General features: G+C 33.5%; 1 protein-coding gene across 2 annotated transcripts; it reads left to right on the top strand.

Annotated features, from left to right (window-relative positions):
• Positions 1–938: 938 nt before the first annotated feature.
• On the top strand, positions 939–21,196 carry LOC120148843 (ATP-dependent Clp protease adapter protein CLPS2, chloroplastic-like). 2 transcript variants are annotated; one of them, XM_039161851.1, is made up of 5 exons: positions 939–1,261; positions 2,275–2,373; positions 2,842–2,951; positions 3,852–3,951; positions 21,186–21,196. In XM_039161851.1, exons 1-4 carry the CDS (start codon positions 1,030–1,032, stop codon positions 3,930–3,932), a joined length of 522 nt encoding a protein of 173 aa, XP_039017782.1. In that variant the 5' UTR covers positions 939–1,029; the 3' UTR covers positions 3,933–3,951; positions 21,186–21,196. The 2 variants fall into 2 exon arrangements, with proteins under 2 accessions (XP_039017782.1, XP_039017781.1); XM_039161850.1 differs by lacking the exon at positions 21,186–21,196 and having other exon boundaries at positions 3,852–4,106.
• Positions 21,197–21,618: the final 422 nt, after the last annotated feature.

The following is a 21,618-nucleotide window of genomic DNA, read 5'->3' as shown; positions in this document are numbered from 1 at the left end:
CCTATGCTCGATCGATATGCTCTTGATTAGGTTAATGACTTCTCTGTTGTCTGGTTCAAGGATTATTTTTCTTTTTATTTAGTGACCATTTAAACATTATATAAAAGAATTAAAGTTTAATTTTTATTATATAATTTTTAAAAACTTAATATTTAAAAAGATTGTTTTAATATAATTTAAAATTATTTAAAAAATTGTCTAATAAAATTAATAATATATATTAATATGACCTTCATTATAAACTTTTCTAATTAATAATAGGGTAAAGTACTCCTTTGACTATAGGTGATGTTTTATTAAGTTCATTAACTATTAAAAGTTACAAAATAATCATTTGATTATAGGGTATTGCTTTGTTGAGTCTCCTAATTATTAAAGGTTATAAAATAATCATCTGACTATTTTGTATGTTCCAAACTCGTCATTTTTTGTTAAAAATTTGATAACAGTCTGAGTTGGATATTAACATATTGACTGAGATATGATATTTTTTAGATTATGAGATCATATTTTATTATATCTCAATCATCAGGTTAACATCCAGTTCAGACTTTCGATAATTTTCTAACGGAAAATGACGAGTTTGAAACATACTAAATAGTCGGGTGACTATTTTATAACTTTTAATAATTAAAGGACTCAACAAAATAACATCCTATAATCGAATGATTATTTTACAACTTCTAATAATTAAGAGATTCAATAAAATATCACCCTATAGTCAGGGACCGTATGCATACTTTACCCTTGATAATATTCATGTGGCATGGTTTTGTTTGTTGGTCACCACAAGAATCTTTGGTAGAACGAAATGATTCCAGAAACTTCAGGAGATAACGGACTATTACATGGGCGAATCACATCCACTTGTTTCCAATCAAGCCGCGATTTGGTAAATCGAATAGTGATTCACAATATAAACCAATTTCCTCTTTCATTACTTGCAAACAAACTCATAGTTGCAATTTGTTAGCGAAAAGGGAAAAGAAAAGGGCGAAGGCTGAGAAAAGAAACGCAGATTTTCTGGTTATGGCGATTGTTGCAGGACTCGCAACGACGTCGTCGTTTGCTATGGTGAAGTTTGAGCGCAACCCTTCGGCTCCAACCACGGGGAAACTCAACCCAGCGGCAGCGAAAATGGGTTCCAAACTTGTGGCTGTGGAAGCGAGGTTTGGTTCTTTCAAGACCGGTGGTGCTGGTGTTTTGGAACGACCCAGTTTTGATCAGTCCCAGTTTGACCCTTCTACACAAGTTCTTGAAGGTCGGTTCGATTTCTTACTTTTCAGCTTTTCCAGTTTTGTTCTTGATTTATTTTGTTAGAAGAAGCTATAAATTGGGAAATTCCAACATGGGTTTTTGATGTGAATCTTTTTCGTTGATTTTCTTGAATGGAAAGTTATGGTTCTTTTAATCAAGTAATTGTTAAAAGATTGACAAGAAAGAGGACGGATGACTTGGTTGTTCAGTTCGTAGTATCTTTATAATTGGTGAGAGTGAAATGATCGAATCTTTGATGTTTATATATATAATATGAGTAAACTATGGTTCCATTTTCGTTTCTTGCTTCAATTTTACGGTCTGATTTAAGCATGGATGTCTAACTTTATCTGTGTTTCATTTTAGCTGTACAACTTTCTTGCCTTGTTTATCAGTGACTTGTTTTAGGTTGAGTATGCTTCAATTTTACTTTCTCATTTAAGCATGGATGTCTAACTTCATTTGTGTTTCATTTTAGCTGTACAACTTTCTTGCCTTGTTATCAATGACTTGTATTAGGTTCAGTTTGCTTCAAAATTTCAACATATGAACTGCGAAATGATGTAAATTAGCATATCAGCGCTTCAAAAATAGACGGTGTTTGAGCGAAATTGAACCATTGTTACTTGGATGCTATGTTGCTCGGATGATTATACCTGATATCCATGTTTGAATATGTGGGATATAAGTGGCTGGTACTGTTACTTTAGATAAATGAAGGGCTTTAGATAATATAGTTTGGTTAAAACCTACAAAGATGTGTTTAGTTATATCCAAGTAAATAGGACTTATTTGCTGTGCATGCATGCTTCTATATATTAATATATGTGTATCGCTGTGTTTTTTTATCAAATGCTTATACACTTTTTCTTCCATTAATGGCCTAACTCATCTGAAATTTCTTAGATTAAGCCAAAAAAAAAAGTAGGTTTATAAATACAAAAAAACAATTCATTTTCCCGTGTGAGAGGTTTGTGATGGATAACTTATTTACCATGTTTATTCTGACAATCACAGGTGGTGATATAGGGCGTTCAAAAGATAGAAAAGGTACTGGCAGTGGAGACAGTTATAGAGTTTTGCTGGTTGACGATGCCCGCCATTCAGAAAAATTAGGTAATTTATTTGCATAACATTGAGCATACCTAAAAATATAGGTTTACGTAAATGAGTTAAATATGAAAATGTACATGTTCAGTGTTCTTTAATAAAAGAGATTCTTTTGCGGTTTTCATTAACAGGTTTGTATTTTCAAATTTTAGAAATTGACATCAGTATTTGGATGGTTTCATTTAGTGTAGTTATCAATTTTGCTCGTTTGCATTTTGTATGGAACATAATGGATAAATTATTCAGCTCCGGGGTGCAGGACTAGAATGCAATAATGTACAAGGACTGTTTAGTTATTTTAACTGAAAAAATCGTTTAGAAGCCAATATTGGTTCATCTGTATGGAGCTTCTAATGCTCTGGTTATGTGGAAATTCACTAGCCTATCGAGCAAACTAAGTTGTTAAAACATTTTAAGCAATTTTTGTTTTTTCATGCATATTTATCAAAACTTGTGTCTGTTATTTTCTTGCAGTTGCGAAGGTTTTGCCCCAAGTTGTTCCATCTGTTACACCTGATGATGCAAGAAAACTGTTTCATGAATCGCGTGAAAATGGGGTGGCAATTGTGATAGTCACGGTTAAGGTATATGTTTATATGCTGGAATCATGAATTTTTTGTCTGAATATATGCTTGTTTTTCAACTTGTTTCGTCTTTTGCATTTGCTGAATTTCTCAAAAGAATATATGAAGTCTGTGATCAAGAGTTCAGAATGCAACATGTAGTATTTTTGCTCTTCCCTTTAAGCATAGGTTAAATATTTCGAGTCTAAATTATAACATGACCGAGTTGTCTGCTGCTTACCTTATTCTCCAATGCAATTAGGATAAAGTACAAATGTTTTTAAACAATGTGCTAGTTCATCATTTTAGGAAGATCCTACAATAAATATTCAGTATTAAAATGCACTTAGCTAGTAAAGCTTCCCTTTGCTCATCTGCACCCTCACTTACCTTTTTATTTCTTCATACAAGCATTGCTTTCTAATACAATTTTTTCTCGTCTCCTATGTAAGCTATATTTGTTGTACATATGAATTCATATGTGGCTGTCTGTGTTAAGATTTTAAAAAAAAGTTATGTCACCATTTTGTATGCTAATGGTGAAAGATGAAGCTTCATTGAAAACAGTGATGATCCTGTCATCGAATAGGTTTTGCCAAAGATAAATGGATCTTTTTTATGATCACCATTTTTATAGGATGTCCTGAATATATTACCAGAAGAAGAATTATACTCTATGATAAATAAGATTCATGTAATTTGATAACTTAAACTCTTCGGTGCACAGAAAGCGTTTCAAAATTGATGAATTTAGTAACTGGTTGTTGTTGTGTTTGCATTAATAGTTTCTTTTTGGTGTACATCGAAAATGTTTAAGCAATATTTAAGAGGCTAATTTTGCTGCAAGTGTTGAATTCTAGTGACTAATACCTGTTATATAGTTTATGGATAAATTGATATGTTATTTGTCTTAATTTCCAGGAGCATGCTGAATTCTATTCGCAAATGATGGTGCGCGGGGGATTACGTTCCATTATCGAGCCGGATTCAAGTGTAGTGTAGTGGTTGCAAACATTATATCGTACAAGCAAAGACTTGGTTGCGACAATTTTGGAGAATCTAGAATTACATTGAATTGTAGACCCTGATATTAAACTTAGGTGAAACACTGACAGTTCATTGTGATGACTTGAAAAAAATACAGGTTTTGTATACATTCTGTAGTTTTTGTTTTAATGCTACGTATCCTATGAAGTATACCTCCTTGTGTTGAAATTACGTTAGACCTGTAAACCCATCATCTTTATTTTCTTATATTCTCTTAGGTCTTGGGTTTCGAAACTCACTAGGATTAAAAAATTATTAGTTGTCTGTTTTGAACGTTAATATTGAGATATAATAGTCGTTTGAGATGAGAATAAATTTTATTATATCTCAGTCATCTGGTTAATTTTCAGTTTAGACCGGATTGATCAAAAAATGATGAGTTTGGAACATATGAATGGTTTGGAGATGATTTTGTAATTTTTAATAGACAAGGAATTTAATAAAACATCATCCTATAATCGGAAAACTATTTTTGTTATTTATACTAATAAGAATAGAACCATGAGCCTGAATGTTGTAAGTAGGGATGGCAAACGGGAGGGTCGGGTGGGGATACTTCCTCCCTCATTCCCATACTCACTTAATATTTTTCAATCCATCACCCGTCCACCATCTATGATGGGTAAAAATTTTCAAATCCACACCCGCCCACGCGGGTACATTTTCAAATTCATCCTCACACCCACTAGCGACATACCCATCTAGACCCGCCTGACAGCAAACTAATGGGATGTTGGAGTTGATTCCCATACAATTCGTGATGGGGTAGCAACGCATGCTTTAATTTGTCAGAGGAGTGGTTCTACGAATATTATGGAGACAGATTGTAGGGAGCATGTAGTAGCAGAACTGGATTGTTGAGTTGCTTTCGATGTTAATGCTCATAATGCGTCTAATATGGGTTTTGAGGGGCTAAAGAACATGTAAACTGCTGCTTTTGATGTTAATGCATATAGTACGGCTAATTTGTGTTTGGATGGGCAGCATGGACTAAAGAACATGGAAAGTGACGTGGTTAGTGGGATTATAGGTTAAATCAAAGAGCCGAATATTTCCCTAATTAAAGACCAGATTAAAGACTAAATATCCTTAATATTTGGTTAAATTATATGTTATATATTATACAATATTAAAATTTATAAATTAGTCTCTAAAATTACACCTAAATTCATAATGGTCCAAAATTTAATAGATATTTAGTTGGGCGGGCGGATGCGGGGCGGACGGATGCAGGGCGGGTAATGTCTCAAACCCATTACCCGCCCACCACCCACGACCAGTATCACTTTATAAATCCACACCCGCCCACTACCCGCTAAAATTATACCCATCCCCGCTCCAATTGGAGCGGATGCGATGCGGAATCCACTAAACTGTACCCGTTTGCCATCCCTAGATGTAAGTACACAATGTAAACATTAAATTTCATCTCGACTAAAAGAAAAATGTCAAAAATAAAATAAAATGATTTTTTCTAATTTGATTCTTTGTTTATTCAATAAACGAATTAATTTTATGAATGCTCGATTTGTAAAACTAATTATTAATTAAATAAAAATAATCATTTTAAGTTATTCGGATTTTGGTACTGTTGATAATCTTAGATTAAATTTCATCCGGTTTGTTTTGTAACTTTTGAAATATTAGGAGCAAATTAGTCCTTTTAATATAAATCAAGTGATCTAGTCATTGTAATTTTTCAAGTAAATAATTTAAACTATAAACGATACTAGGGTTAAACTATTAGAGTTGCTTAAGTGGTTTATGTGCGCCATAATTCTCCAATAAGTTTGGGTTCAAAATCCCATTTTGGTCACTTATGTTCAAAAAGTAGATAAATGTACGAACCAAACAACCTCAATGGTTAAGAGATTTGTTGTTATCAAATCATATGAAAACCGTATGCGTCAAGGGGTTGAGAGTTATCTTTGAATAAATATTATCTTATATTTACCTTAGATTTATCAAAATAAATAAATAAAAGTATATGAAAAAAATAAACAATTTAGTTCTTATCATGCTACAAAAAGGTCAAATATTTGGTTAATATATCTATTATGTATAATTTATGGATTTAGTCTTTATACTCAAACGTTAACTCAATCAATCAACCGAATCATGTCAAGAGTGGGTGAATAAACTCTTTAATATTTTTTTAAGAAAGTTATAAAAAAAAATAGAGAAAGAATTTGGACAATAAATTAGAGTGGGTCGATTTCTAAAGCAAATCTATATTCACTTTTCAGGATAAAATATAACATTACAATTATACCGTAAAGTTTATACTCAAAACCTTAACAACACTCTCTGAAAGAGAAATACACATAAGCAACTAAAAGTAATTCGTATGGTGAATAAATGTTTGTACAAATAAGCTCTCACCCAAATGAACAATGATAACTCAGGAGTATTCTTATAACCAGAATAAGACAATTAAGCATTAAGAATATTCTTTTTATGAAAGTCAATGTTTGTAAATTAAATCTTGAGTCAGAATAACGTACATATATAATGTAAATATTGGATTTCATCTCGACTAAAAGAAAAATGCTAAAAAAGAGATGAAACGTCTAATTCGATTCTAGGTTTACGAAGGACAATAATTCAATTGAGAAATTAATTTTATGAATGTTGGTGAAGATACTAATTTTTTATCCATTTATTTTTAATATTATTATATTATTATTAATATTATTTTATTTATACTATTATTTTTATTTTATTATTATAATACATTATTTATTAATATTAATATTATTAATATTATTATTTTTACATTTCAGACCCAAATCAGACCCAACCCAATCCAGACCGGCCTAACAGAAACCCTAAAACTCATTTAGGGTTTGATCTCAACTCTAGCCGCCTTTCTTCTCAGTCGTTGGATCTGGTTTTGATCCAACGGCCCAGATGGTTCCAAATGAAACCCACACGACCTTCGCTGCCTCCAAGACCATTTCAGCCACCTCTGATGCACCAGGTGGCTGCTGATTCCACTGCCATGTGGTCCAACGCTCCACACCGACGTTCCAGCTGCTGCCGCCCCTGCCAGAAGCCTCCAGAAGACCCTAACAGCCATCCACGTCGCAGCTATGAGGCGAGTCACCACTATAGTTTGGTGACTCACCAAAGCTTCCTCTATTGACCAGTCCGACGAGAGCCTCATTGAGGCTATATGACCACACCTGCAAAGAGAAGAAAAAAAAACGGACAGAGAGAGCAGAACAAAAAAACCACCCAGCAACAAAGAGACCAACAACGGAGGAAAATCATAGAGAGAAGCGACGAACTCAGCAAGCAAAGAAACAAAAAAGAGAAAGAAACACAACAAACTATAAAACTACCAACGATCCCAGTCAACCACGAATAGAAAGAAAAGAGAAGAAAACTTACCCTGTTCGTCAGTTTCACCATGAAAACCGAAGGTAATACCTACAGTTTTGTTTAGATTTAGGGAAATCTAAAGGGTTTTTAGCAAAACCCACCTTAGATCTAGATAAAGGAAAATATAAGCTGTAATTTGGGGTGTTTTTGTAAAATCCGGCCACCAAAGATGGTGGCCGGCGGCGGAGCTAATGGCTGCCTGCTGGCGACCGGATTCCCTTCGAAAGGGAACCTAGAGAGAAGCCAGAGAAAAAAAAATGCTTCTCTCAGTTTTAAAGAGAGAGGAAGAAAAGGAAAATGAGAGGAATAGGCCGAAGGGCCGGCCATTTGGGGTATTTAAACCCCTCTCCAAACGATGTCGTTTTGGGGAGGGTATCTGTGTAATTTCACGCATGGGTAAACTATACCCGCAGTCCCTCTGTTTTATATGTTTTGCATTTTAGTCACTGAATCAAATTTATGATCCTTTTAATTTGATCTCTTAATTTTATTTAATTTATAATTTAGTCATTGATATAAATATATATATTTTAGGTAAAATAACATGTTTAGACCTTTAAGTTTAATAATTAATATTTTAATCATGAAGGCATGTTTTAATTTATTTAAATTTGATATTCGAATTTGATAGATATTTATTTTAGTCCCTAAATGAATAATAGGAAAAATAGCACATTTAGCCTCTGTAATATTAAATAATTAATTACGAATTAGGATATTTAATTTTAATATGTTCTAATTTAGTCACTAATTTTAATACTTTCATTTAATTACTAATTTTATTATTTTTTATGTTAATATTATAGTTTTAATTTCATTTATTTTAGTTATTGTTTTAATTTTATATACTTATTTTCAATATATTTAATTATTATTATTATTTAGTCATAAATATATATATAATAAATAATATTTATTTGTTTATTTTTATTTGATTTCTATTAAATAAAAATACTATTTATAAATTTAATTTTATATAAATTACTTATAAGAAAAATAATCATATTTTAATATTTATTTATTTTTTAATATTAAGAAATAGGCTGTCTTAAAGCACCTAAAAGTCTTTTTCTGATATTCTCAAATAAATAAATATCCTATTTTTATAAATTATATATATTAATTTATTTTAATTATTTTTTTAAAAATGTTTTATTAATATTTATTTATTTTTTAATATTAAGAAATGGGCTGTCTTAAAACACCTAGAAGTCATTTTCTGATATTTCTAAGTAAATAAATACCTTATTTATATATAAATATTTTCTTAAAATTATATTAATAAATAACATGATTATGAATTAAATATATTTTTGAATTTTTAATTTCCAATAATAGAGACAAACTGTAATTAATGAGTATCAATTTTGGGCGTTGTGGGGTTGCTAATCCTTCCCCAAACGTAATCGACCACGAATCCCTTTTATTATTTAAAAGAACAAATTTTTGGTTAAAACGCAGACCAATTTATCTTTTAACTGATGTTTTCTTAAAAACTCTTTTAAAAGATTATTTTTAGGTATTCGACCTACCTTACCCAAAAGGCCGATGGCGACTCCCAAAATATTTTATTTTAAAACCATTTATTCACATCACTTTTCCGGCCAAGTAAAAATTCGTGCCGAGACGAAAACCGGGTACGACAGTTGGATTCATAGAACTATTAGAGTTAATTTCTTTTTAGTGATCATAGTTTTTCATTTTGATGTTTTTGAAAAAAAAATGTTTGAAGTGAACTAAAATGATACGAGACGTTTAAGGATGACAAAAATTATTTTTGAGTGAAAACAAACGAAGTTTAGGTTTAAAATGGGTTATAATTGAATTGGATACAAAGAAAAATTGTGATTGAAGTATTTTATCAAACACTTTTATTGATGTATGATAAAAGTGAATGTTTTGAGTGGAATTTATATATGGTCAATAGGAGTGTTAAAAAAAACCAGTAATCATTAATCAGTATAAGTGATACACTTTTTTATTTTATTCAATTACACCGGTATAAGTATATGTTAAGTGTTACACTTTTTTGTAGTATGAATTATGAAATTTTAAAACATTCATGTTGTGTTATTTTTGAAAAATAATTGTAATAGGTTAACTTGTAACCGAACCGTTAATAACGGTTAACCGTTTCTTAACGTTTAGATTATTGTTAGAAAAATCTCGTAACTGTTATAACGGTTAACCGACCGTTTAGGCTAAATAATACGATTAACCGTCTATGAACAAACCCTAATGATCAATACCTCCTGCATAAAAACAATGAATTTTACAACGTATAAATTATGTAAGTTATTTTAAAATCAATTAATTTAAATTGAAAATTTAGAATTTTGAGGATTTACTCAAAAATGTGTTTGGATGCTTCAAACAGTGCTTCCTAGTTGTCAATGATTGTAAATATATCAAACATTGTTTTGATATTTCTATATCAAAACACATTTGATATAGAAATATCAATGATTGTAAATATTATGTTGAGATTTTCATAATTAGAAGTAATTTAACTACATTAGTACCCTCATGAGTGACTTCAAATTTATCTAAAATCTCCTTCGCATTTAAACAATAAGAGACTATTCCATACTCATTTGATCTAAATGCACTAAATAAAATGTGCACGACGTTTGTATTTAGTTAGAATCTTTACTTCTCTTCTTCATTCTCTCGTATCCCTTTTAGAGTAAAATAACCCTTCATGATTATCTTTTTAGCTCCAAGATCACAAGATTATATATATATTTTGATAGAACTCTCCAAGGAACTTCTCAAAATTTTTAAATTGTTGATAGAACCTTATTTTGATACCAATTATTAACTCAACCGATCAATTAAATAATGTTAATATGGGGTGAATTGATTCTTTTAAATGAATTCTATTTTTTTCCTTTTAATTAATTAATTTATTTCCCTTCTAAATAAATGGCATGCAAATTTAGATTATTTAAAGTATGCTATGTAGAAAGCATATTTAAATATAAATATTTGGGTAGACATTATTATTAAATTAAAATTTTCCTTTATTATGTGAACTAATTCATTTCTTTTTATGTTTTCTTTTATTTTTACTTTTTGCATAGCATCATACAAGATTAAAGGTATTGATCTGCGAGTTAATCGTCTCATTGGAAAACCTTCATCTATGGATAAAAAGTGTTCAAATCAAATAGTTCCAAACTCAGAAGTAAGACAGTGGTCTGAGGATTTATAAAGACAAGAGGGAGACAGTCTGCAGGAGGATTATGTACCAGATTTAGCAAGTTATGCTCCAGTTTCTCTAAAAAGAAATGATATGCAAGATTTACGAGGCATTTGGGAGAGTTGGGATTCAAATAGAAAGCTTCAATTCTATCATTCTTACGGGGACATCCCATATTTGCTCTATGTTGAAGTTGATGATGACTTGCTTCGAGCCTTGATTCAATTTTGGAATCCAGGGTATAATTGCTTCACTTTCAATAAGGAGGACTTGGTTCCTACCATTGAAGAGTATACAACTTTGCTACATATATAAGGGGCTTTGGAGAATCGAATTTATTCAAGGTCAGTTAAAACTCAACCTTTCTGAGTTAAATTAGCAAAAATTGCAGGAGTACGAGAGGAATGAGTAGTGGCCCGTACAAAACAACAGGGCGAGGGAGAAGGCATTGCCTGGACCAACATCAAAGAAATTATTTAGAGTCATCCAGATGATAAAGTACGATTTGATCTCTTTGCTCTGGGTATATATGGTATGGTCATCTTCCCGAAAGCATTGGGATACATTGAAGCTGCAGTAGTAGATTTGTTTAAGCAGTTACCAAAAAAGGTCAATCCTGTTTCTACAATTCTAGCAGAGACTTTTCGATCGTTAAGCTCTTGTAGAAGGCTGGGAGGTGGACGATTTTTCGGATGTACACAATTATTATATGTCTGGATCCGTAGCCATTTTTGGAGGACATGAAATGTCTCTTACCATCGCTTTATTATGGACTACTCACATTTAAAAGAGTTTCTGGAGCAAGAATTACCGAAAGAAATCACAAAAGACATGTGGATAAATGCCCTTCAAAATCTACAAAGTGATGACATCGTTTGGCGTGCCCCGTGGCAAATTCAAAGGGAATTCTTTTACAAATGTGGTGACTACTACTGGGTGATGTTACTTGGTTTGTGGGGAGGAATCGGATATGCACCACTTCTGGTTATAAGGCAATACGAGGGTCATCAATTTGTTCCCGTTACTGCTGGGTTAAATTCGTATGAGTTTGCATTTCATAGCAAAAATTACAAAAGAAATATCATGGAAGCCGTTAAAGCTTGGAAAACAACTTTCTGTATTCGAGCTAAAGCAGAAAAAGTAATGTTAACTCCTGATTATGAGGAATGGAGATCTGTCAGGAAAAATGAAAATATTCCATTACCAGACCAAAATGAGGATGTCTCTATGGAATTCCGCATTCGGGTGGTCCCATCAGAGATTGAAATCCTAAGAGCTTAGTTTGAAGCAGAAAGAGAAGGTTGGTCGAAAGAGTTAGAACAAATGCGACAAGATAAAGCTATACCGGGCATCGATGTTGACTTTCATTCAGTACAATGTGCAATGCTGAGGGAAAACAAAGAAAAAGTTGATGGTGAGTTCAGGACGTTAAAGAAGAATTACCATGAGCTGAAAAAATCCCGAAGAGCATCAGGATCAATGAACAAAGAGTTGAACATTGATAAATGCCGAGTTGAAGATTTGAAAGGAAAAAATAGCCGTTTACTCAAAAGCCTTAAGAAAGGAAAACATAAAATGGAATATCTTGAGGTTGACAAAAGGGAGTGAATTATAAAGCACAAAGCTGAAAGCTGTGAGATTATGAATCAAATACATAAAGAAAGATATCTAGCCAAAGAATTATAAGATATAAAGAATAACAAGCTTGAGGGGTTTGAAGATGAGAAAAACACCATGTTCAAGGGATTTGAATCTTAAATGAATAATCTGATTGTCGAACTTGAAGTCAAGGGCCAAAGGATTGAAGAGTTCAATGTTGAAAAGGAAAAATGGGATTTGGAGAGAAAGAACTTCAATACCAGACTCGAAGTAGAGCAAGGGGTGGCCAATAATTGGATGCAACGATGTAGAAACAAGAATGTACAAATCCATAAGCTTAATCAAAGGATACAAGAAACACGAACAAAGCTTGAAGAGGATCTGGATCAGTATAGAAACAAAAACTCAGAGTTTAATACTTACATCTTGTAACTTGAAGAATCATTATTCTAAGAGAAGGTTCGTCTAGAACCTAGTGATCTTAAAGAGAGTTATAAGGAGAACGCTTCACTACGAAGACGAATTCGAGATCTTGAAAAAACTCTGCACAGTTGTCAAGTTAGAATCACTGAATTAGAGCAGACTCTCGAGGGAACTAATGAACAATGGCAAAAATCTACTGACTTCTTTGAAGAAAGAAGTGAAGAAAGAGGCAATATGGTATTCGAGGCCATGGTACAAATGACAGAAGTTGCCAGATATATTGGGGAGTTAGCTGCTGAAGCAAAGATTATTGAATATCATGTTGATCCAGTTTCTAAGTTTGGAAAGAAGATGTCATGGCTGATGAAGGAAATCATAGAGCTTAATAAGAAAGCTATGTCGTATATGTAGTTATGAACTATTATATAGAAACTTTTGTTTTCCGATGGAAGTTGTTTTATGACAGTTAACCTTTTGGGATCAATACCTTTTGCATACATTCATTTTGCATACATTCATTATTCATTGCATTATTTTCTTTATGTATAATTTTTATTTTACATTAACATAAACATTCAATAAATAAAATTCTAAAAATAATATCAAAAAGATTTTCAATCGCAGTTACCCTGGCCAAACAAGAAATTCAACACCACTACGATACTAGAAAAACAACAAGACAAATGGAGGATAAAATACAACGTCTTGAGGAACAACATAATAAAGAACAAGCAGAAATGAGAATGAAGTTAGAGAAGATTGAATCCAGCATTGCAAATTCACAAGACAGTATGATGCAGAAAATAGAAGATATGCTCAAGAAGCAAGCTACCATTGGAAAAATTCATGAAAATCCTGTACCTTTCGACCAGGAACCTATGTATCCTTTAGGTTTCCCACCGGAACTAGTTTATCATTCTGGTATCACACCTGTTCAAATCCATGCTCGCACATCGACATTTCAAGAAACCAAACCTAATGAAAGTCAACAAGTGGATCTCGCGTCTTCAAGCAAAAATCCGCTTATATCAGATGTGAAGATAGGGGAATTTAATGCTGAACATCTGATTCCAGATTTGAATGAGCTGAATGAGAAAGAAAAAGCCAATGAATAATTGACCAGACAGATCAAGAGCTTAGAGGAATGAATAAAATCCGTAGAAGTAACTGAATCATTCAATGGGTTTGACGCTAGTGAATTGAGCTTAGTCCCAGACCTAATCCTTCCCATCAAGTTCAAAGTTCCTAAATTTGAGAGATATGACGGTACTACATGCCCTTCGTCCCATATCACCATGTTTTGCCGCAGAATGGCAGGTTATGTGAAAGACGAGAAATTGTTAATTCATTGCTTTCAAGATAGTTTGGCAGGACCAGCTTTAAAGTGGTATACTCAACTGACCAAAGCCAACATTAGATCATGGAAGGATCTGGCAAAAGCATTCCTAGAGCAGTACCACCACGTTACAGATATGGTCCCTGATAGATGGACTCTCCAAAATCTAGAGAAAAATAACAATGAAACATTCAGACAGTACGCCCAGAGATGGCGTGACACAGCAGCCCAAGTCCAGCCACCTTTATCAGAGAAAGAAGCCACAGTAATGTTCTTCCACACTTTAAAAGCCCCATACTTAAGCCATTTAATGGGGAATGCAACCAAAAATTTTACAGATTTGGTCATTTCTGGAGAACTCATTGAGAATGTCATGAAAAGTGGCAAAATGGAATCAAGTGAGAGGTCTAGTTCTAAAAGACCCATGTACCGAAAAAAGGATAATGAAGTTAACAATGTGAATGCCTACAACAAGGATACCTCGAAAAGTGTTACGATAACCCAACCAAGGGTTAAGAAGGAGGAAACAAACACTAATCGAACGGAATCCAGAGGATCTCACAGGGAAAATGAGAGGCCTTCTTTTGCACCATTACCAGTACCATATGTTGAGATCTATGATTCGCTGTTAAAGGCAGATGTCATACGGCCATATCCTTTGATCCTCATGCAACAACCATTCCCTCCATGGTATGATGTGAAAGCACACTATGTTTATCATGACGGAATTACGGGTCACTCTATTCAAAACTGTTTGGCATTCAAAAGGGTGGTCCAAAATTTGATTAATACTGGGAAACTAGAATTCAATTCACCAGCTACGTCAAATCATCTGATGCCAAATAATGGAGATAAAAGCGTGAATGCAATCCAAGAAGAGAATAGGAAGAAAGCCAAAATCGATGTTTATGAAATTAAATCTCTTTTTGTTCGGATATTTCAACAACTCTCCCTATCTGGTATGATTCAACAACAATTCAAGCCAAAACTTAATGAAGGAGAAAATTATTGTGAATATCATCAAGAAAAGGGACATGGAATTAAACTATTCCCAGAATTTAGAGGATTGGTGCAAAAATTGATGAATGATAAAGAGAAAGAGTTCTTTAAAGAAGAACCAGGAAAAAGAGAAGACGACGTTTGCGCATCAGAAGATTCTAAACCTAAACAGAGAACAAGTGATACCGTGATTATCAATGTGAAGTCATCTACAGTAAATCCTGCTCCAATAAAGTCGAAAGTGGTTATCACAACTCTATTACCATTTCCATATAAGGATACCCGCAGGGTACCTTGGAATTATACTACCAATGTTTCAATGGTAAGAGGATTTGTTTCTCTGGAAAATGCAGAAGAGAAAGTACAGAGTGTGGATTTGACATCTGAAGCAGTAAGTGAAGTCGGATTCTTTACAAGAAGTGGGATGTGTTATTCTCCCGAGACATCAAATGCATCAGAACAAGCAAAAGAAAAGGGAAAAACTACAATGATACCCCAAAAGGTATTTGATGATGAATCCCTGCCAATAGTCAATGAGCCAGTAACAGAAAAGCAAGAACAATAATTCTTGAAATTTCTGAAACATAGCGAATATAGTGTTGTTGAACAGCTACATAAACAACAAGCGCGAATTTCAATTCTTGATTTGTTGATGAATTCAGAAGCACACAGAAATGCCTTGATGAAAATGCTCAATCAGACATTTATTCCTGAAGATATATCTCTCAACAAGCTTAACAGGATTGTGGGGCACATAGCCGCTGATATTATATAACGTTCATCGATGATGAAATACCTGAAGGCGGAATGGGATCAGTGAAAGCTTTAAATATTACCACACATTGTCATGGCCATGTGTTGCCAGGAGTACTAATTGATAATGTATATGCTCTTAACTTAATTCCTTTGGTTACATTGCAAAGGATACCAGTAATGGGAAGAATGGAAATACCATTATTGATCGGACCAGTAATATACAATATTGACTTTATGGTAATGGATATCCGCCCTACATATAATTGTTTATTGGGGAGGCCGTGGATTCATTATGCAGGAGTTGTTCCTTCTTCATTGCATCAAAAACTGAAGTTCGTTGTTGACGGTCAACTGATAAGTGTAGGAGCCGAGGAAGAAATCATTGCCTCTGTAACAAGTGATGGTCCGTATATTGAAACCAATGATGATGCTCTCGAGTGCTCTTACCGAGCTTTGGAATTTTTCAATGCAACCTTTATTGCTGAGGGAAGCAAAATTCCACATCCCAGATTGTCTGATTGCACCAAAATGACTGTACGACAGACTTTAAGCATTGGAGCTAAAACTGGGAAAGGTTTGGGAAAGAATCTTCAAGGAAGTTCAGTTCCAGTAAATATGAAGATGAAGAAGGATCGTTTTGGGCTTGGATTTAAGCCTAACTTTTAACAAAAGAACAAAGAGATGAAAAGAAGAGCTAAAGATAGAAGGGCAAGATTAAAAGGAAAAGAAATTCCCTGGAAACGCATGTCTTTCCCTCATCTGAAGTCCACATTCAAATCCGGAGGAATGGTTAATGTGGAACAACAGTTTGTTGATGCTCTTAAAGAATAAAAGTTGACAAAAGATCAAAACATAGTTGAAGAAGCTATGGGAGGATTATTTATCAACATGATCATAGATGACCACAAGACTGGCAAATACTTGACTGGAATTCGCCCTTGCCTTCCTGGTGAAACGCTAAACAATTGGACTGCTGAAGATCTCCCTATAATTTTTAGTATTAACTCAGAGTAATACTCAGAACTAATCTTTTATGCTTTAGCCCAATAATAGAAAAGGTTTTTGTTATATTGTAAGGGAAATTATGTTAAGTTCACTTAATATCAAATATAAGAAGTTTTCTTAAAATTCTCAAATGGCAATCATTCTTTATACCTTAAATTTTTTTACATTTCTCATTCTTTATATTTATTTCATAAATTTACTATATTCTTTCGAAAATATGTCCGATTTAAATTTGCAGGTGTCACAATGTTAATAGCATGATTATTCCTAAATCTAATTATGAGATAAATTTAGAGCGGCCTATATGTTTGGAGGAAATAAATGAGTGTGAGGATGAAGTAGAATGTGATGTTCCTACTGAATTGTTAAGACTAGTAGAAAAAGAAGACAAACAAATCTTACCTCACAAAGAAGAGATTGAGACTGTAAATCTGGGAACCAATGAAGAAATGAAAGAAGTGAAAATTGGCACTACTTTGTCAGCCCAGATAAAACGAGAATTGATAGATCTCCTCCAAGAATTCAAAGATATCTTTGCTTGGTCTTATCAAGATATGCATGGTTTGAATACAGATATAGTGGTCCATAAACTTTCGATCAGTCCAGAATACAAACCTGTTCAACAAAAGCTCAGACGAATGAGGCCAGAAATGTTGTTGCAAATTAAAGAAGAAGTGATGAAGCAGATCAATGCAGGTTTCCTACAGGCAGCCAAATATCTAGAATGGGTAGCCAACATAGTTCCAGTACCAAAGAAGAATGGGAAAGTTCGAATGTGTGTGGATTACAGAGATCTTAATAAAGATAGTCCGAAAGATAGCTTTCCATTACCTCACATAGACACATTGGTGGACAATACTGCAGGACATGTATGGTTTTCATTTATGGATGGCTTTTCAGGGTATAATCAGATAAAAATGAACCCTGAGGACATGGAAAAAAACAACATTTGTAACCATGTGGGGCACTTTCTGTTACAAAATAATGCCATTTGGATTGAAAAATACAGGGGTAACATATCAGAGAACAATGGTAACTCTGTTTCATGACATGATGCATAAAGAGATTGAAGTATATGTGGATGACATGATTGCTAAGTCCCGAACCGAAGAAGAACATATTCAAAATCTGAGAAAGCTTTTTCAGAGATTGAGAAAATATCAATTAAAGCTCAACCCCGCTAAATGCACTTTTGAGGTAACGTTAGGAAAGCTCTTAGGATTTGTAGTCAGTCAAAAAGGAATCAAGATTGATCCAGATAAAGTAAAAGCAATTCAAGATCTTCCACCACCTAATACAAAAAAAGAAGTTTGAGGTTTTCTAGGAAGATTAAATTATACATCTCAGTTCATTTCCCAATTAACTGACAAATGTGATCCAATGTTTAAATTCTCCACCAGTGCCTGATAGACCATTAATTCTCTACTTGACAATCTTTTAAAATTCGATGGGATGTGTAATAGGAAAACATGATAAATCTGGAAGAAAAGAAAAAGCCATTTATTATCTGAGTAAGAAATTCACTGATTCTGAAATTCGATACCCACCAATACAAAAATTATGTTGTGTCTTGGTGTGGGTTACTCGAAGACTCAGACAATACATGTTATATCATACCACTTAGCTGATATCTAGACTTGTTCCTTTAAAGTTCTTAATGGAATCACCAGCTTTGACAGGCAAAATGGCTAGATGGTAGATGTTATTATCCGAGTTTGATATTGTATATGTCAACCAAAAAGCGATAAAAGGAAGTGTAATAGCTGATTTTCTAGCCAGTCGTGTATCAGATGATTATCAGTCTCTGAGTTTTAATTTTCCAGATGAAGATTTGTTATGCATATCCATGAATGAAAAAGTCAGAACAAATGATGAATATTGGAAACTTTATTTTGATAGAGCATCCAACGCATTGGGACGAGGAATTGGGTAAGTGTTAATTTCTCTAGAAAATATTTATTATCCTTTTACAAGCAGACTGAAGTTCTTTTGCACCAATAACATGGCAGAATATGAAGCTTGTGTCATGGGATTAAAGGAAGCCATAAAAAGAAAAATTAAATTTCTCAAAATATACATAGATTCATCATTAGTGGTGTATCAATTACGATGAGAATGGGAAACAAAAGATCCCAAATTGCTGGAATACCAAAATTTTACCCTCGAATTAGTGAAATAATTTGAGAAAGTCACCTTCAATTATCTCCCTCGAGGGGAAAATCAGATGGCAGATGCTTTGGCTACATTAGCTGCTATGTTTCAAGCAACAAAAAAAGTTGATATGATGCCAATTAAAATACAAGTATATGAAATTCCTGCACATTGCTACAGTGTGGAAGAAGAGGCAGATGACAAGCCATGGTATTATGATATCTTACAATATATCAAGTATCAAAGTTATCCACAAAATGCATCTGAGATTGATAAAAGAACAATGAAAAGAATGGCTGCTGGATACTTTCTTGATGGTGAGACTTTGTACAAAAGAAGCAATGATCAAATGCTATTGAGATGTGTAAATACTAGCGAAGCCAGAATTATCATTGAGGAAGTACACAGTGGGATATGTGGTACACATGCAAATGGTATTTCCATTGCTGGAAAATAATGAGATATGGATATTATTGGGCTACCATGCACACAGATTGCATTGATTTTGCAAGAAGATGTCATAAATTCCAGGTATATGCAGATAAGATTCATATACCTCCATCTCCTTTACATGTATTGACAACACCTGGGCCATTTTCTATGTGGGGAATAGACGTCATTGGGGCAATCACGCCAAAAGCATCAAATGGACATTATTTCATCCTAGTGGCAATTGACTATTTTACCAAGTGGGTTGAAGCTGCTTCATATGCCAATATTAAGAGGTCTACAGTTTGCAAATTTATAAAGAAAGAAATAATTTGTCGGTATGGGCTACCAGAGAGAATCATCACAGATAATTCTCTGAACTTGAACAACAAAATAATGACTGAACTTTGTACACAGTTTAAGATCAAAAATGCAAACTCTATGGCGTATCGTCCAAAGATAAATAGGGCAGTTGAAGCAGCAAATAAGAACATCAAGAGAATCATTGCAAAGACTAATGAAACTTACAAAGATTGGCACGAGAAGTTACCTTTTGCCTTATATGCATATCGAACTATTGTGCGAACATCTACTGGGGCAACGCTTTTTTCTTTAGTATATGGGATGGAAGCAGTCTTACCGATTGAAGTTGAGATCCCATCACTTTGAATCTTGAGAGAGGTAAAATTGGATGAGTCTGAATGGATCCAAGCTCGAATTGATCAATTGAACCTTATTGATGATAAGAGACTGAAAGCTATTTTCCATGGACAGATGTATCAGAAACGGATGATGAAGTCTCATGACAAGAGAGCTCATCCAAGAGAATACCAAGAGGGTGATCTAGTGCTGAAAAAGATCTTGCCTATACATAAAGATTTCCGTGGGAAATGGATGCCTAATTGGGAAGGGCCATATGTTGTAAGAAAGGCCTTTTCCAGAGGAGCGTTGATTTTGGTAGAAATGGATAGAAAAGTTTTGAGAAACCCAATAAACTTAGATTCTGTCAAGAAATATTATGTTTGAAGAAGAAAAAAAATGAAAAATAAAAAATTAAATGAAAAGAAAAAAAATGATGAAAAAATATATATAGAAAAGGAGGGTAAAGATGAAAACCCGCAAAGGGCGTCTTGCAACCAAATGAAGGATTTGAGTTGAAAACCTGAAAGGGCTGCTCAAATGCATGTTGATATTAGGCATCTGGAAATTAAACCCTCTTAAGAGCTTGATATTTTGGGAGAAACTTTACATCTACAAGCATTCTGGCAACGTTTGAGATCTTCCAGGCATAAGCTTACCTAAGTGCTCTAAATTATATCAAGTTGATTAGTTTAGAAATACTTATGCTAATAATTTGTTGAGTCATTTGAATTTTTATCATTCCTATGTTTGCCATGACTTTGAATACATTTTTATATATTTATTATTTATTCCAAGATTATCTTTTTGAAATTCAATTTCTTTTGTTCGAAATTCAATTTAATTTTTCATATAAACATCCTGTAAATGGATTAACATAATCTTGAAACAAACAAAATATTTCTAGCTATTACTTTATGTTAATACTTTTAAGTGCATGGAATCTAAAGTAAGTCTTATCGACATTTGCAATCACTGTTAAAAAGCAAACAAGTTATTACCATCATAGAGTCATTGGGAAGTAGAATAAGAGGAAATATGTTCTCAATTGGCAGATTATGAATATAGCTACTTTTCTGTACAGCAGCAAAAAAATATTCGAATCTACAAATTTTGGCTCTACATCGTATAAGTACCGTGACATTTCAGTCCAAACACCAACTGGAGCAAGTGTCATGTTCTCGTAGTAGAAATAAGAAGGCCCAATAGCATTTTCTGGAAGTGTTATTTGAGTTATCTGATTTGGTTCGGTAGGAACCCCAAAACCAATCATTAGATTTGGAAGATGAACTGCATGATCGTCTTCATTAAGAAGCTTCTTTTCAAGATTCCTCTGCTTCTTCCTTTTCCAAAAAACATAGCCTGGGTTTTGACTTTTCTTGTAATTGGGGTCATTGCATAATGGCTTCCTATCTTCTACTGGAAGAAGTGCGTCAGCAGTCTTAGCCATTTGAGTAGCACATATAAAATCTGTCAACTCTCCGATTGATGAATCCGGACCACATCTCTCCATGACTATTGAAGCCTCAGCCTCTGAGTACCCCATTTTCGTCAAGTATAACAGTTTATTCTCCTCATCAGAATCAAAATTCATGATTTCCTCGGTATCAGAAGAACTATCAATAGCTGTGAAATCATCCTGAAAGATCGCTTCATAATCAGATGAGTAGTTATCAGAATCAACATGTTGCATGGAAAAGTATATTCCAAAAATAGCC

This window comes from Hibiscus syriacus, unplaced genomic scaffold, assembly GCF_006381635.1.
Source record: "Hibiscus syriacus cultivar Baekdansim isolate YM2019G1 unplaced genomic scaffold, ASM638163v2 tig00110987_pilon, whole genome shotgun sequence".
NCBI lineage: Eukaryota > Viridiplantae > Streptophyta > Magnoliopsida > Malvales > Malvaceae > Hibiscus > Hibiscus syriacus.
This window is presented reverse-complemented; position numbering and strand designations above follow the sequence as displayed.

Excerpts from the sequence above, each read along its gene's own strand:
- LOC120148843 (XM_039161851.1), top strand. The coding sequence starts at position 1,030 with ATGGCGATTGTTGCAGGACTCGCAACGACGTCGTCGTTTGCTATGGTG. Across the intron at positions 1,262-2,274 it reads TTCTACACAAGTTCTTGAAG|GTGGTGATATAGGGCGTTCA; the intron begins GTCGGTTCGATT and ends TGACAATCACAG. Across the intron at positions 2,374-2,841 it reads CCGCCATTCAGAAAAATTAG|TTGCGAAGGTTTTGCCCCAA; the intron begins GTAATTTATTTG and ends ATTTTCTTGCAG.